At 40.9% G+C, this 14,158-nt stretch overlaps 2 protein-coding genes across 2 annotated transcripts in view; one reads left to right on the top strand and one right to left on the bottom strand.

Annotated features, from left to right (window-relative positions):
- Window positions 1-14,158, bottom strand: part of tmem276b (transmembrane protein 276b) — a 179,404-nt gene that overhangs the window by 149,265 nt on the left and 15,981 nt on the right. The gene's annotated exons all lie outside the window — the stretch shown is intronic.
- Window positions 509-14,061, top strand: gas2b (growth arrest-specific 2b). Its single transcript, XM_074625909.1, has 7 exons — window positions 509-754; window positions 1,647-1,756; window positions 3,228-3,369; window positions 5,130-5,193; window positions 6,459-7,038; window positions 7,133-7,240; window positions 13,037-14,061. The coding sequence occupies exons 1-7, from the start codon at window positions 532-534 to the stop codon at window positions 13,247-13,249; spliced, it is 1,440 nt and encodes a 479-aa protein (XP_074482010.1). The 5' UTR covers window positions 509-531; the 3' UTR covers window positions 13,250-14,061.

Raw genomic sequence — 14,158 nt, 5'->3', positions numbered from 1 at the left:
TCTGGTGATTCCCACTCCTGCTCATTAACTCATGACATGTTTACAGTATCAGAATATTTACATAATGTCACAAAAATCCCAATGCAATTAGGATTGAATTGCACTTGCTCCTACTTGTATTAGCTGCTACTATTGATGAAGAGCACCCCATGGTTTACACACCAATAACACTTGTTTCCCTTGTTATTTCTAATGTGATACAGTGAGGTGTAGTGAAAGACAAACACTGTCCCAGTCATGGCAGTAGTTTAACCAGCCTTGGTACTGTAAGTACACCAGAGAGACTTATACACAGTTAAGAAACTCAGTTAAATGATGAATGAACAGTATGGGTGGCAAAGTACAGCTCAGTCAAGCTCAATTCTTGATTTGTAGCTAAATTGAAAACCTCTAAAAAACATCAGTAAATTAAACTGTAAATAACACCGTACTCAGTTTATGCAAAATGTCAGAATAAAAACATAACAAGAGCATAAAAACATCTATTATTTGTTCCACCAGGGTCCGTCAGAGACCAATCGGAGCTGAAGCATGGACAGTGAAGTGGAGGAGATGAACACCAGCCTTGATGGTCCTCTGAGCCCGAGGCACCTGACCGGGTTGGGGATGAACTGTCTTCTTGGCCAGAAGTACAGACACTCTGGGCCCGGCCTCGCCAGTCCTCAGGATTACAACCAGTGGCTGCCGTATCGCCACGACGCCAGCCTGCTGCCCATGAAAGAAGACCTGGCCTTCTGGCTCAACACCACCATGGGTGAGACAGTTTTCCTCCATTGATCCTCATGCATGTTACTGTCTGGACGTCAGTTACAGATACTACCGATGAAGAACTCTTGACGGTTTGGAACTGCAGTCGCATTAAACACGGAGACACATTAACCTACTTATTATCCCCAAATCCTTGAAATACCTCTCCATGAGAGGAACTGAGTCTGTGACTGCAGGGATGTTTCTTCCCTCTTTACTGCATTGTGAGGGAAAACATAAAGGCTCTGCACATGCCGCAACCTGTTGGAAGGAGTCTGGAAAGTGCCAACAGGATGAATTTCTGACTGATGCTACTACAAAAAAAATCAAAATAGCTTGTGGGCCAAAGAGTTACTGTATAAAGGTTCATAAACCTGATTTCGATATTGTTTGCCACCTCACAGCTTTCCTAAGACAAAACATTCCTGTGGCAAGATTTGGTATTTTGTAAATCCATAAATCAGGGGAGACAACCCCCTTTGCATGTTTATCTCTTATCAATGTTATTATTTGTGTTATTATATTATTATTCTGATCTTTCCTCACCTTTAGAAGACCCTGCTTACTGACAGTTCTGTCTCTTGCAACCTTCTGATACATTTGAGCTGATAAATGTATTTCAATATTTTATGTGTTGTTTAAATTTTTTTTTTTTAATCTTGTAAAGCACTTTGAGCTGCGTTTTGTGTATTATAGGTGCTTTATAAATACTTTGTATTCATATATTTGTTAGCACGCATTGGGATATAAAGTCTGGGTGAAATGTTGTTTAAACTACTCCTTTGGACACATCGGGGTATTTTTCTGTGAAAACTGGCAAAAAGCAGAATGATGAGCCTTGAGTAGTGACTATGAATTACTGTATGTACATAATTCAGTGTTTGTGTGTCTTTTATCAGGTGTGGAGCTCACAGCAGACAGTCTGATGGAAAGGTTGGATAACGGCGTCGTCCTCTGTCAGCTGGCACAGCTGATCCAGGACAAGATGATGCACACCAACAATGGCAAGGTGCTGCAACAACATACACACACACACACACTTAAACAATGTATTTATATCCGCATAGAGAAGAACAATACAACGAATACATTCACAAAATCATGGACCAGTGACACAGATCTTCACAATAGCAAACATAGGATGCCTTTTCAGTTCTCAGGGATATAGGTAGCAGCGTCTCTCCGGCATATATGGCCAATGATAGTAGAGACAGCACAGTACTTTTTGGGCAACCCAAGTTGTTGAAGCCCTCTAACGACCAACCTGTGAGTGTGTGCTAGGCTGCCAAATATGAAGACATGTAGTCTTAACTACTAACCTATAACCCAGCTCTGAGATGGTATTTTTTACAAAACGAGGAAACAGGTCATTTTATTCCACCAATACAAACTCATTTTTACCAACATTTGAAAATAATCTGTGCTCCTTCATTTCAGAAATGGTTTATTCTGTTGTGCACTTTGTTACTGTGACTTTATGAACCTGTCCAAGTCAAGATGGAGATGTCATTTTAACCCCCTAGGGTCGACGCTGTTTACTAAAAGTAAAAGTACTTTAGTTACTCTTTTTAGTATATCTCCGGAACACTGTGGTGTAGAGACTAACTTTAACTTGCAGCTGCTTCCTCACCACCGTAGCTTTCCAATGAGGGATCGATTGTATTCCTTATAGACAGTTTGTAATCCAGCTCGGAACAGCAGAGTTTTTTCAGAGACTTCATAAAAGTACTAAATCCAACAATGAAAGTCTTCTGTTAGCTAACTTTTTGTAGAAAATGGACAGAAAAACTCCAGGACACTGTAAAAAAAAAGAAATATCTTTTGATGTGTGTTGGTTAGAATGATATTTTTTTCCCCCTGATTCCCAAGTCTTGGGAGAACATTTTTGAAAAGCCTAAAACCTCGTTCCTTATTGTTCTCTGAGTGGTTTGAATACATTTCTGTGAGATTCAATTTCCCTTTTATTTTTTCTCTTGTCTTTATGGTAATTTTAATTATTTATACATTCATGTGACATCACAACAGCTTACATATTCTGATAGCCCGGTTTTTCCTGTGCATTACAGTTTTGAGATTCTACAGTCATTTCAACAAAAGGAGACCAAAAAAATGGCTTAGACCCCAGAGGGTTAAAAAGACCTGTTTCAGCCCAGTCGTCAAGAATCAGATGCTTGAAAACTTGCTTGGAACTTTGTTACAGAAAATATTTAAGTCTGAGGATGTCACTATATGTCAGTATCTGGTGGTGCATGTCTGTTCATGTTTAGCCTCACCAGTTATGCTTTTATAAGATCATGTTCCTGATTTGTCCTCCTTTCACACAAAAACAATATGAATCCATTTTTAGAGTATTTCCAGAAAACGTGTTTCCACTGCATACTCACTTCCTGTGTGTGTGTGTGTGTGTGTGTGTGTGTGTGTGTGTGTGTGTGTGTGTGTGTGTGTGTGCGTGGGTTTGTGTGTGTTGAAAACAATCCCAGTCTTTAATAAGAAGAGTGATTCACTGGCGAGCTGATGCGACTTCTGGATCATTCTTCGCCCGAGACAACACAGCCAACTTCCTGTACTGGTGTCGAAAGACCGGCGTTGATGGGGCTTACCTCTTTGAGTCAGAGGATTTGGGTGAGTTAAGACCGGAGGCTGAGCCTGACATTACGGAGTTAAGGAGCCCTTTCTTTTTCCAGTAAAGGCCTCAAGTGAACCATGTCATGCAACACTTGTAGTATGTTATTAATTTAACTAAAAGCTTTAGACTTTGAGTTTCATCTCATTGAAGCTGTTTCTAGGCACCTATGTGTTTGTATCTATCTACTGTATCTACTGTGATCTATTAGTTGTTTGAGAACATCGTGTCCTTTATATTTCTTTTTCAATCTTTCCATTCATCCTCCATCTCTTCAGTGCTGTTGTGTTTAGTGACAAATCTTTTTCCCACCTCTGACCCTGGATAAATGTGATAGACTCAGCATAATGTTTCTTATTTGTCAAACGATATTACACTGAGCATCATTTGTACTATTTGGCACAAAATAAAATGATGCATTCATTTCATTTGGACCAGCAATTAGTTTTAAATTATATTAATTCTGTGCAGTTGCTTTACTTTCTGATTAATGTATTGTTGATTTACTATGGCTTTACTTTACTCTCAAATAACTAAACTCACCCAGCTCACAAACTCACTAAAATAAACCAATCAGAAGCAAAAAGGAATACAGAAACTTAAGATTTAAAAATAATTGTGACTGATTATACGTTTCTATGCTCAATGCTGTGAACGCAACATGCAGTTAACATGCTAACATGGTTCTGTATCATTAAACTTCTCTTCTCTATGCACTGCTTACTTGAGCATGTCTACGCAGGGCGACAGATGCGTGAGAATGATAATGTGCAGGTTAATCCCCACCAACAATAAGTAGAGAGACTAAACTTAGTGTGTCAGGCTTCAGTTTTCTGCCTCAGTGACACGAGGACTCAGATGATTACTCTCTCTTTCTTTTCTCTCTTTCGTCTCCTTTTCTTGCTGCAGCCATGATGATGGTGGATGTCAAATACAGGTGAATGAAAATACAATACCACTATAGTGATAGTGACATGCTATCTGCTCATTACATTCTTATTTGTTTTTTTTGTTTGTTTCTGTCATGAACGTTGTGGACTTTAGAGATTGTGTGCCACATATCCCACTGAGCAATTTGACGTAGAAATATGTTTAATAGATGTATATTATAGACATCATTTTCTGTATATGTTTAAGTTAATTCAAGTTAAAACCGTGTAAATAGTTTAACCTAAGCACTGCACACCCCTGCATTTACAGTTTATTTTTTTGTGTGTATATGACAAAAAAATAAACTGTAAATGCAGGGGTGTGCAGTGCTTAGGTTAAATATTTACAGGTTTTATGCATTTTTAGAATATATACAGTAATGATGTCTTTGAAATATGGTCTAAAACCAGGCTACAGCTGAAAAGACGTCTATTGCTCAGTGGGATTGTAGTTGTACATACTTTTATGCATGCTCAACCAAATCATCTTAACAAATGAACTAACTGGGACTTTTTTTCTGGTCCAAACTGAGTGCACATGCAGAGCCCCTCTCTTAAGATAGTGGATTGGAGGCGGGAGAGGCTGACTTGTTTATGAAGCTTTCATGCCCTCATGCCTGCCCTCAGCTGCACATCCACAGGAATGCACAATAGAGACAGTAGAGTACCCGCTGAAATGTGCCCCTCTCTGTTCAGACTGTTATCTTTTGACACAGACAAAAGTTTATCTCCGGAAACATCTTTACTTTCAGATGACTGACTTTTTATTTTTATTTATATCTACCCCTCCACCCTCTTTGTTTGTACTACCTGTGTGTTGCTGTGTGAAGTCCTCCACAAGCAGCCTCGGGAGGTGTGCCTGTGCCTGATGGAGCTGGGACGGATCGCAGCCAGGTAACTGTGGGACTGCCCCTGAAAAGCAAATCACAACTGACTGTGTGTTCCAATGTTATAACGAGGTAGTATGTCCCAATTACTGCATGCAACAGTACGTACTTTGTCAGGGCAGCTGCAGTACATGTACTAAGTAACTAAAAGTATGCGATTTGGAACGCAGCACTAATCACACTGACGTCAACCTCTCGGGGTTGAAATTTCCACCACACAACAATCATGATTTCAAAGAAAGTGTCCGTCATCTGCTGACGAGGACATAATGTCTAAAATGTTTTGTTTTTTTTAAATGGCAAAAGATGGAACATGCTTAAACATTGCTGGACGTTTCAACCGTTTATCCTACCCTTAGCTTTTCTATTCAACTGGTCACCCATTACTTTGACCTACATTACCATTAATCCACTCCTTTTAGCTAACAATGTAAACATTTTATCCATTACACCTATATCAATCGTTTATTCATTACTGTGAAGGTATGGTTAGTAATCTTCTTCAAAAACAGTTTTGTTATATTTGTTGAAATTCTCTTTACATCCCGACAGCAATCAATAAATCAAATGCTCTGACGTAAAAAAATCCGGTATCTGTGGCTGTCGCAGGACTGTAATAAACCCCTCCAATCATTTAATTTGTTCCCAGTGTAATGATTGAATGGCCTACGTGCCAGCGTGCACTCTATCCGTGCACTCATTGCACGCAACAGGAGTCTTCCACAAGCTGCTAGCTTGACGGCTGTGAGTACTAACAATAGCCATGTTCTCCGTTCACATTCGTAATGATAATTTTGGGGGAGTGGCTTAGGAGGGATGCCTGAAGGGACGGACTGTCAGTGTTGCTGACTTTCTCTCTAGATTTAGGGACTTTTGGAGCTAGTGCTGCTACTTTCATTGGAAAAGAGTTGGTAACACTGAGCTCGGTTTTTCGGTTGGATCATTTTCAAAATCTAGTGTACTCTTCCTAGTTTCTAAAGATTCCCAACCCTAGCTTTAAATACCTTTTTGAACTATATCCATATTTTTAACTGTCTCTAAGTTTTCACTCACTCTTGTAACTCGTGGTGTTCAGTTACAAATAACTCAATATGTGATATTATAATCAAAATGAAATAGTAATGTCTGTTATTTTCAAATTAGTTGAGCTACTCCACTTTCAGCCTTTCCATGTGCCCCCTGGTGACCCTGGTTGGGAATCCTATACTGTGTGATTTAGAGTCGATGTATCCTCATGATTGCTGATATATATTTGTTAAACCTCTCTGTTAGGTTTGGAGTGGAGCCTCCAGGTCTGGTGAAGTTGGAGAGAGAGATAGAGAGGGAGGAGGCGGGTTGCTTATCTCCATCATCCCCTCTGCCCTTCTCTTTTCTTCCCCCGACATCATTGTATTCACCATCACAACCATCCCTACCCCCAGCACCCCCCTCTCCTCCTCCTCCTCCTCCTCCTCCTCCTCCTCCTCCTCCCCCTCCTCCACCTGCGCCCCTCACTCCAAGCACAACCTGTCTGTCTGAACCCCTCGCTGCCTCCCTCGCCTCTGATCTTCCATCAGCCACAACAAACCCACTACCTCCATGTTTACCCCCTCCGCAGTCCCCCCTCTCAGCCTCTAACCCCTGTACAACCACCGCCTCAACACAAACACCTTTGTTCTCTTCATCCTGCACCACTAACACATCTGCTTCAGCACCCTCGCCGGGTCAAACCCTGGTATCCACTCCCAAAGTCTCCTCCACCACCACAATAAACAACCACACTCCCATCACCTCCCCACCTGCAGCTCCTCGTTCCTCCGGCAGATCCACGAGCCGGAGGAGCACAGGCATCAACAACATTTTGGATGATATTGTACGTATTTTAATCCTAGTAAAAGTAATCTTAGTTGAGCTTGTTAAAGATGTATGCTGCATGATTTTTCCTCTCTCTGTCTAACCGGTTCCAGGTGAGAAACATTATCGAGAATCCACCCTGCAGCTGTCCGACCAGGTTCCTGGTTGAGAAGCAACCTAAAGGCTGCTACCGTGTTGGGGAGAAAGTTCTGTACATACGGGTCAGTATGTTCACACTACGTCTCCGTGTTTTTGTATTTTTATCAACATAACGTTATTGAACGTATCTGCAGAGTCACAAAATATTGATACGGACAAAGTATTTCATTGATTTGTTTCATTCGTAGCAACTAAAGCATTAACATTTATTGTGATTAGGAACTTAGCGTTAGGGAAATATGGTGGTTTTGGGGTAAATATTTAAAAAGTTCTAAACTTGAAACACGAGACAGAATTTGTTTACTTCATTCTTATTTATCCAAAACTGCAATCTCTCCCTAACCGTAACCAAAATCCTTCCTAAATCCAACCACACAGAGGACGTTCACCATCCACCCTGACTTCCTACCTACGACTTATGTGCAGTACAAACATCGAGCACTCCCTTGAGAAAATATTGCAACTGAATTATGTTTCACATCAAAACAAAACAGTTAAAAAAAACAAATTAGTAATATATAAACTGTAACGTCAGGTAAAACCACAAGGAACTGGACTCAAATGCACAGAGAGAGGAGTGAGATCCAAAAAAGCACAGTCTTTACTTGCCAGAAAGAGGAAGTGTACTGTTCATTCAAATGTAGGCTAATCAAAGCAAATATTAAACACACAACGGCAGGAAGTGAAGAATCTGATAAAGGTGACCAAAATAAAACAGGAAATAATAACTGGAAACAAGGAAAACCTTAGAGGGGAGCTGGACATGACAATAAACATATTTTCACGCCCACCTCCTCCGTTAGATTGATGATGGCACTGCTTATATGTTGTTTTATAAGGTATTAAGGTAGTAAAATGAATAAATTAAAGCTACAGTTATGTCAAATTAATGTGAAATCTGATGACGTGTTAAATATAAATCCAATGGCTCGCCCAATGAAGATGTGTCACGGATATGAGATGTGAGGTGCGAAGGCACCTCAGGTTATTAATCAATAGCTGAGTCACCAACAAGTACGGTGTGTCAGAGCGGCTGATTAGCAATCATTTGGGACGGAGACGTCGGCGCTTTTCAGCCTCCTCGAGTCGTGCACCACCACCCGTGTGCGTCTGTACAAAGGCTCGAGGAATGGCCTTCGGGGAGGCAGGGTTGCTTGGCAACCAATGGCGAGGATAAGACTGGGCTGACAATGATTTTATTCAGTACATAGACCTTCAGCAAAGAGTTCAAACCTGAGGGAAAAACAAACACGTCTCTTTCAGGATGATTTGGCGAAGATATGACCGTGGTGCGCAGTGCAAATGGCAGCCCACTCGGGAATCCGAATCCACTTTTGAATATAAGAGGAAGGTTTCACTTCACGGTTTACAACCATCCATCCACACAAACAGAAAATATAACAGCTTCAGTGTATATTTTGTGTATTAAGTAAGGCATTATCCATAAATCTATTAAAAAGAACATGCTGTAATTTAACAGGATATGATGTCACAATGTACATTAAACACAAACTGAGGTGTATCACGGCTTCGGTGGCTAATTGGTCACTGGTTGAAACCCATTTAATGGTTTGTTAACTGTATTGACCCAACACTCCCTAAACTGGTAATCAATGCCGTCAGCGTCAGTTTGCTTACAACAGAGTTACAGCTACATTTCTGACTGGCTGACAGACAACATAGACATTTTTAGTGTCCATTTAGAAAATAATGCCTCCCTTCAAGTCACAGAACATCTGTTTCTCCACAGCCGACCTGTCAATAACACGGGAGCACCTGTTTGAACAGCACATCAAAGAAAGGCAGTAAAGACGTGATAACCGACATGTGTTATTAGTTTATGGTCAGGTTCAGCAGAATGCAAGAAAAACTTTATTCATTTCATATTTCAGTATCTCAAGGATTTGTTTTTCGGCTCTGTCTCGACTCTTGACCTTTTGTGCTGACCTTCTCCATGCAATGTTTCAGCATAGCTCTGTGTCCGTTCTTCAGTTTTACGCTATAATTACTAGTTCGTAGATGCTACTTGCACTGCCCCCTTCCCTTTTTTCTCAAGCACACCTCCACTGTGTGAATAGAGCGCCACAGCCCATCGACCCTGACTCCATCCATTACCTTGAGCTGCCTACGCGTGTGCAGGAAAACACGCCATAAACCTCAATTACCATATACCACGATAACCCGTGTGCAGCTCCTAGGAGAGCGTGCCATTCAATGTGTACAGACCTTTTTAAAGAGCAGATACTATTGATTACCGAGACAAAGTCATTAGAGAGGGGTTTAATCAGACAGCTTGTTAATGAGCGGCTGAGCATGACCGCCCCTCCTCACGTGTAAACTTTCTACCCCCCTCCCACCATCTCTATTCCCCCTGGAGTCTATTCAATCACGCCGGCCCTGGAGTGCTCCGCCATTCTTTGGTGTTAAAAAAGAGGAAGGCTTTTCTTTCTTCTCTGCGCCCAATTAGGCTCTCCTTCGGCTTTGTAGCAGCGACACTGTCTGACTGTGTCAATGGAAGGAAAAGACATTCAAAAACGCCTCACAATATCATGCAGCATCAATTATTTGTTTATCATGCTGTCTACATAAGAGATAAACCTAAAAAGTAAAATGAAATGTTTTAAAGACTGGAAGCGAAATCAGGACCAAAATGAAGAGGATGAAATTGTTTTTCTCGCCTTCAGTTTAGCATTTTGGCAGATTAAACCCTTCATCATCCTCCTTTCTCAAGTGTCATTGGCTCCATAGAAGCTCCAGGGTCTTTGTTCTGTAGTAACCCTGACCTTTGACCTTTCAGTGGAGTGAGACCGCAATTAGGCATATTGATGCTTTGAGCTAAATGCTAACGGCAGCATGCGAACATAGTCACAGTGATAAAGCTAACATGTTGATGCTAAGAAAGCATAATGTTTACCATGTTCACCGTCTTAGTTTGGTGTAAACGTGCTAAATGATGCTACAAAACACAAATTACAGCTGATGCTGATGGGAATGTTATTAGTTTTGCAGGTATTTTGTCATTAGATAAACAACCCAGTCGGCAGAAAAAATATTGCCATTGGGCGTTTCTCCAAACCAAGGGATACGCTGAATGTATACGTTTGAGATCAGCCTCGTGTCACGTTTGCAAAAACGCACAATGCCACGTGGTTAACATTGTGAAATGATAGGTTTGTTTAGGCAACAAAAAGATCATGTAGAGATCAGATCACTGTAACAACGTAACTGCCGTAAATACATTAAAAAAAAACTCTGCGGACTTTCTTATGTAACGTTACACAAGAAGCGTAAAAACGTCACATAATAAGCGCAAAGTAAACGTTTGATACAAGTTTGACCCATCCTTGGTGTCACTTTAGGTTTAGGCAGCAAAAACCACTGTAGTTAGGTTTAGGAAAGAACTACATGATTGGGCTTAAAAGTACTACGTTTGTAAAGTGAAAATGAAACTGAACGTTGTGAACACAAGACACAAATGAACAGCTGATTGTAACGTGAAAGTGAAACTCAATGTACGGGATACAAACAGCGGTCTCCTGGATGAAAGCTTTGTGTTTGTTGGACTCATCCACCTCCCCTCCCGCCCACCCGGTGTGTGTGTTTTCGCTCTTTAAACTACATCACTTCATTCCCGGTGCATTTTCCATGAGCATTTACTGTTGCCGCGGATTACCGCATTGTAGTTAATGGAGCAGCTTGTGGACGACTCTGGTGACGCGTAATGAGTGCACAGAGGTAGACAGGTAGGTAGCTTGTGATTGGACGGGGTTATTACAGTCCTACGACAGATTTTTTTTGTCTGAACATTTGATTTATTGATTGTTGGGATGCAATGAGAATTTCAACAAATGTAACGAAAAATATCTTTTAAAATTACTCCTTAACTCTAGCTTTAACAGGAAAGAAAAGGTCAAAAGTCTTTAATAATGAATCACTATAACTTTCAGCAGCCCACACATGCAGTATATATAAAGTACACTTTATTTAATCAGATAGTCTCATTGGGATCAAGGCAGACCTGAGTACAGCAGGAGGAAAAGAAACACACACATGTGCCTGCATCAGCTCATACAGTTTGTCTCTTTACTGTACATTTTAAAAAGGACTGACTGTTCTCAAAAGCAGTGGATGTGGCTGAAGCCTGCCTCCTACTGGCGGCTGTTTAAATGACTCATCCTCCTCCTCCTCTCTGAGTACACTCATGCATCTTTCAGCAGAAAAGGAGAGAGAGGGAATCAATGGAGCTGCCAGGGAGGACACAGGGGAATCCAGACGCTAGTTTATGGGCTGCAGACGTAGCACACTTTGTACGGAGACCTGGTGGGGGGAGGGGGGAGTTGTAGAGACAGAAATAAAGGAGTCTGCCTGACAAAGAGGGCTTGTGTTGAATATTACAGTGCAGAAAGAGGCTGGCTCTGGTTTTCACTAAATGATCATTAGATTATGTCCCTGCTTTACAACAGTTCTGATAGTTGAATTTAGCTGTAGAAATATGCAAATCGTATATCAACAGACGGTTAATATTTAATCAGGTAACAGAGACGTGAGAACAGGAAACAGAAAAACAACCACACAACCAGCATGTAAAGCCAGATAATCAACAATTGTTTTGAATATGGTTTTATGTCCATATTCATCACTCATTGCATGTAATGTCTTTATTGTTAAGCACTTGGAGCTGCATTTATTGGATGAAAGGTGCTATACAAATGAAGTTTATTATTATTAAAGTTTACAATCAAATGACACAGAGGATTATTAAAAACAATGATATGAGTAATAAAAAAGAAAATCATCAGATAAAAGCTTTAAAATCTCTTCATTATATAAAAAGGTCAGAGTAAAATTTGCAGGATGAGTGAATTTTTGATGATGAAGACCAGTCAGAAATACATTCGCTCTACTTCGTCTGACAGGAAAGTGGTTTATTCAGGATGTCAGACTTGACCCCTGTCAACCTCAACATTTTAATCTGCAGGATGACAGCTGAGACAGACCACGTCTGGGGTTTCCTCTATCGCTGCCTGTGTCGTGTGTCCGTGCTTGTACCATTGATTTTTTTTTTTTATCATCCCATACACGTGACTCACACCTCCCCACATAAGAAGAGTAGATCTGCTTGTATTATCACATTCTTAATGGCTCCATAATGAAGGGTTTATTGGCGATAAGGCCAGAGGGGGTGGGGTGGGCCGGTGCTGACAGGACAACGGATGGCTTTGCAAGGCCTCCTGGGAATGTTAATGTCTACTGGGAGTTGAGGGTCTGAGCTGAACTCATCTCAATTCCTCCTTTCATTTTTTTTTCTTTTCCAGGCTTTATATTGTGGCTGTAGTTGCCATGGCAGCGGTCGGTTTTCAGCTGTAAGGATGGCTGTCTTTGAAGGATGTGTTGATTCACATAACTAACCTCTCTACAGATAGACTGGCTGTATACAGTCGTCATTTTGTATTCAAAATACTCCATTAGGTGGTTTGCGTTGCAGATCCGTGTGGGTGTTTCATTGTGCGTCACTGCACGTGTGTGTTTGTGTGCATGTTCGTATGTGGATTAGTCCCGCGTGTGTGCTCAGCTGGTGCCACGAGGTGTTGTTTCATTTGGTTTAATGAGATTTTGACAAAGCTATTTGAGGCGAGAGATCATTTGCCTTTCATAGACAGAGCTACACAAGCTTGTGAATATTACATTGGTGTGTGTGTGTGTGTGTGTGTGTGTGTGTGTGTGTGTGAGAGGAGGGGGGGGCGGGGGGGGGCTGATTTTCATATAATTGAGAATTTCCCTCATAAACACATCCTGGATGGAAATATATGCACACTGTTTTCCCTCCTTGACTGAGCGGTCTTGTGTCACCTTTGCAGATGCTGAATGAGCGTCATGTGATGGTGCGTGTAGGTGGAGGCTGGGAGACCTTCATCAGTTACCTGCAGAAACACGACCCCTGCAGAGGAGGAGGAGGGCTGGCCGGCAGATCTGAGTTCAGGGTGTGCAGGAACAAAGCAAAGCCGCCCAGTTTGAACATCTCACCTGACAGCTACATGGTGGTCGGTGCCCATTACTGCGGCAAGAAGTAGACTCTCAAAATGCCTCTGAACATTTCACCCATTTGTGCCTTCAACTGAAATGTTTTATTTCCTTTGGTGGAAGTGTTCTCTGGGTTTCACTAAAGCACAACTGTGAGGAAATTTTTAAAAATCGGTCAAACCGTTTTTCTAAACATACTATATCTAGTATTTGAGCACATGGGACTACTGTTTTTGGGTTGTGCCTAGAAGGGAGCTTGCAAATTGCAAAATCTGATCTGAGATCTGCAAAAACCTACAAAAACTCTCGCGAGACTCGCTGCCCGACAACCTATCCTAACCTTAACTGTTCGAGATCAATGCCTAACCTTAACCATCTCATGAGAGTTTCCCCAGTTTGCTCTTTCCCTTCAAGCAACCTCCCTGTTTTTTCAATAGACTCCATTATATTTTAGGGAAAAAACAGTAATCCCATGTGCCCAAATACTAGATATACTATAATAAGAAAATGGCTGTATCTCAGACACTACAAGTATCACAATCAAGTATTTGGTATCTATGAACTCATAACAAGTTGAATATCACATATATGCACACAAATGCAGTATAAAAAAAATACTTTATATGGAAACACACATTTAATAAACACAATGTTAGTTTGTGTTTTTCCTCATTTTTCAAAAATCCTGACTTTGAAAAAAATCGAAGTTGTACTGTTAGATACTTGCCAAAAGTATGTCCATACCAAGGTTCAAGATTTTTGACCAATCAGAACAAATGTTGTGACATCATACTAAATATAGTCTTTGGGCACAAATGGGTATCTAGACCAAACTGTACAATGTCAATGATTTAACATATAGTTTGTTTTTACCTCAAGTTAAAAAAGAAATCCAACTTAATCTAATTAAAAGTTGTAGACATGACTGTTATCCTTATCCAAACTACTGTAACAACTTG

This window comes from Sebastes fasciatus, chromosome 2, assembly GCF_043250625.1.
Source record: "Sebastes fasciatus isolate fSebFas1 chromosome 2, fSebFas1.pri, whole genome shotgun sequence".
NCBI classification, from domain to species: domain Eukaryota; kingdom Metazoa; phylum Chordata; class Actinopteri; order Perciformes; family Sebastidae; genus Sebastes; species Sebastes fasciatus.
Note: the sequence above shows the minus strand (reverse complement) of the source record. Positions and strands in the feature narration are given on the sequence as shown.

Bases quoted from the DNA above. Each gene is read 5' to 3' on its own strand.
- gas2b (XM_074625909.1), top strand. From the start codon at position 532: ATGGACAGTGAAGTGGAGGAGATGAACACCAGCCTTGATGGTCCTCTG. The intron at 5,194-6,458 runs GTAACTGTGGGA...CCTCTCTGTTAG, and splicing joins CTGGGACGGATCGCAGCCAG to GTTTGGAGTGGAGCCTCCAG. The intron at 7,241-13,036 runs GTCAGTATGTTC...TCACCTTTGCAG, and splicing joins AGAAAGTTCTGTACATACGG to ATGCTGAATGAGCGTCATGT.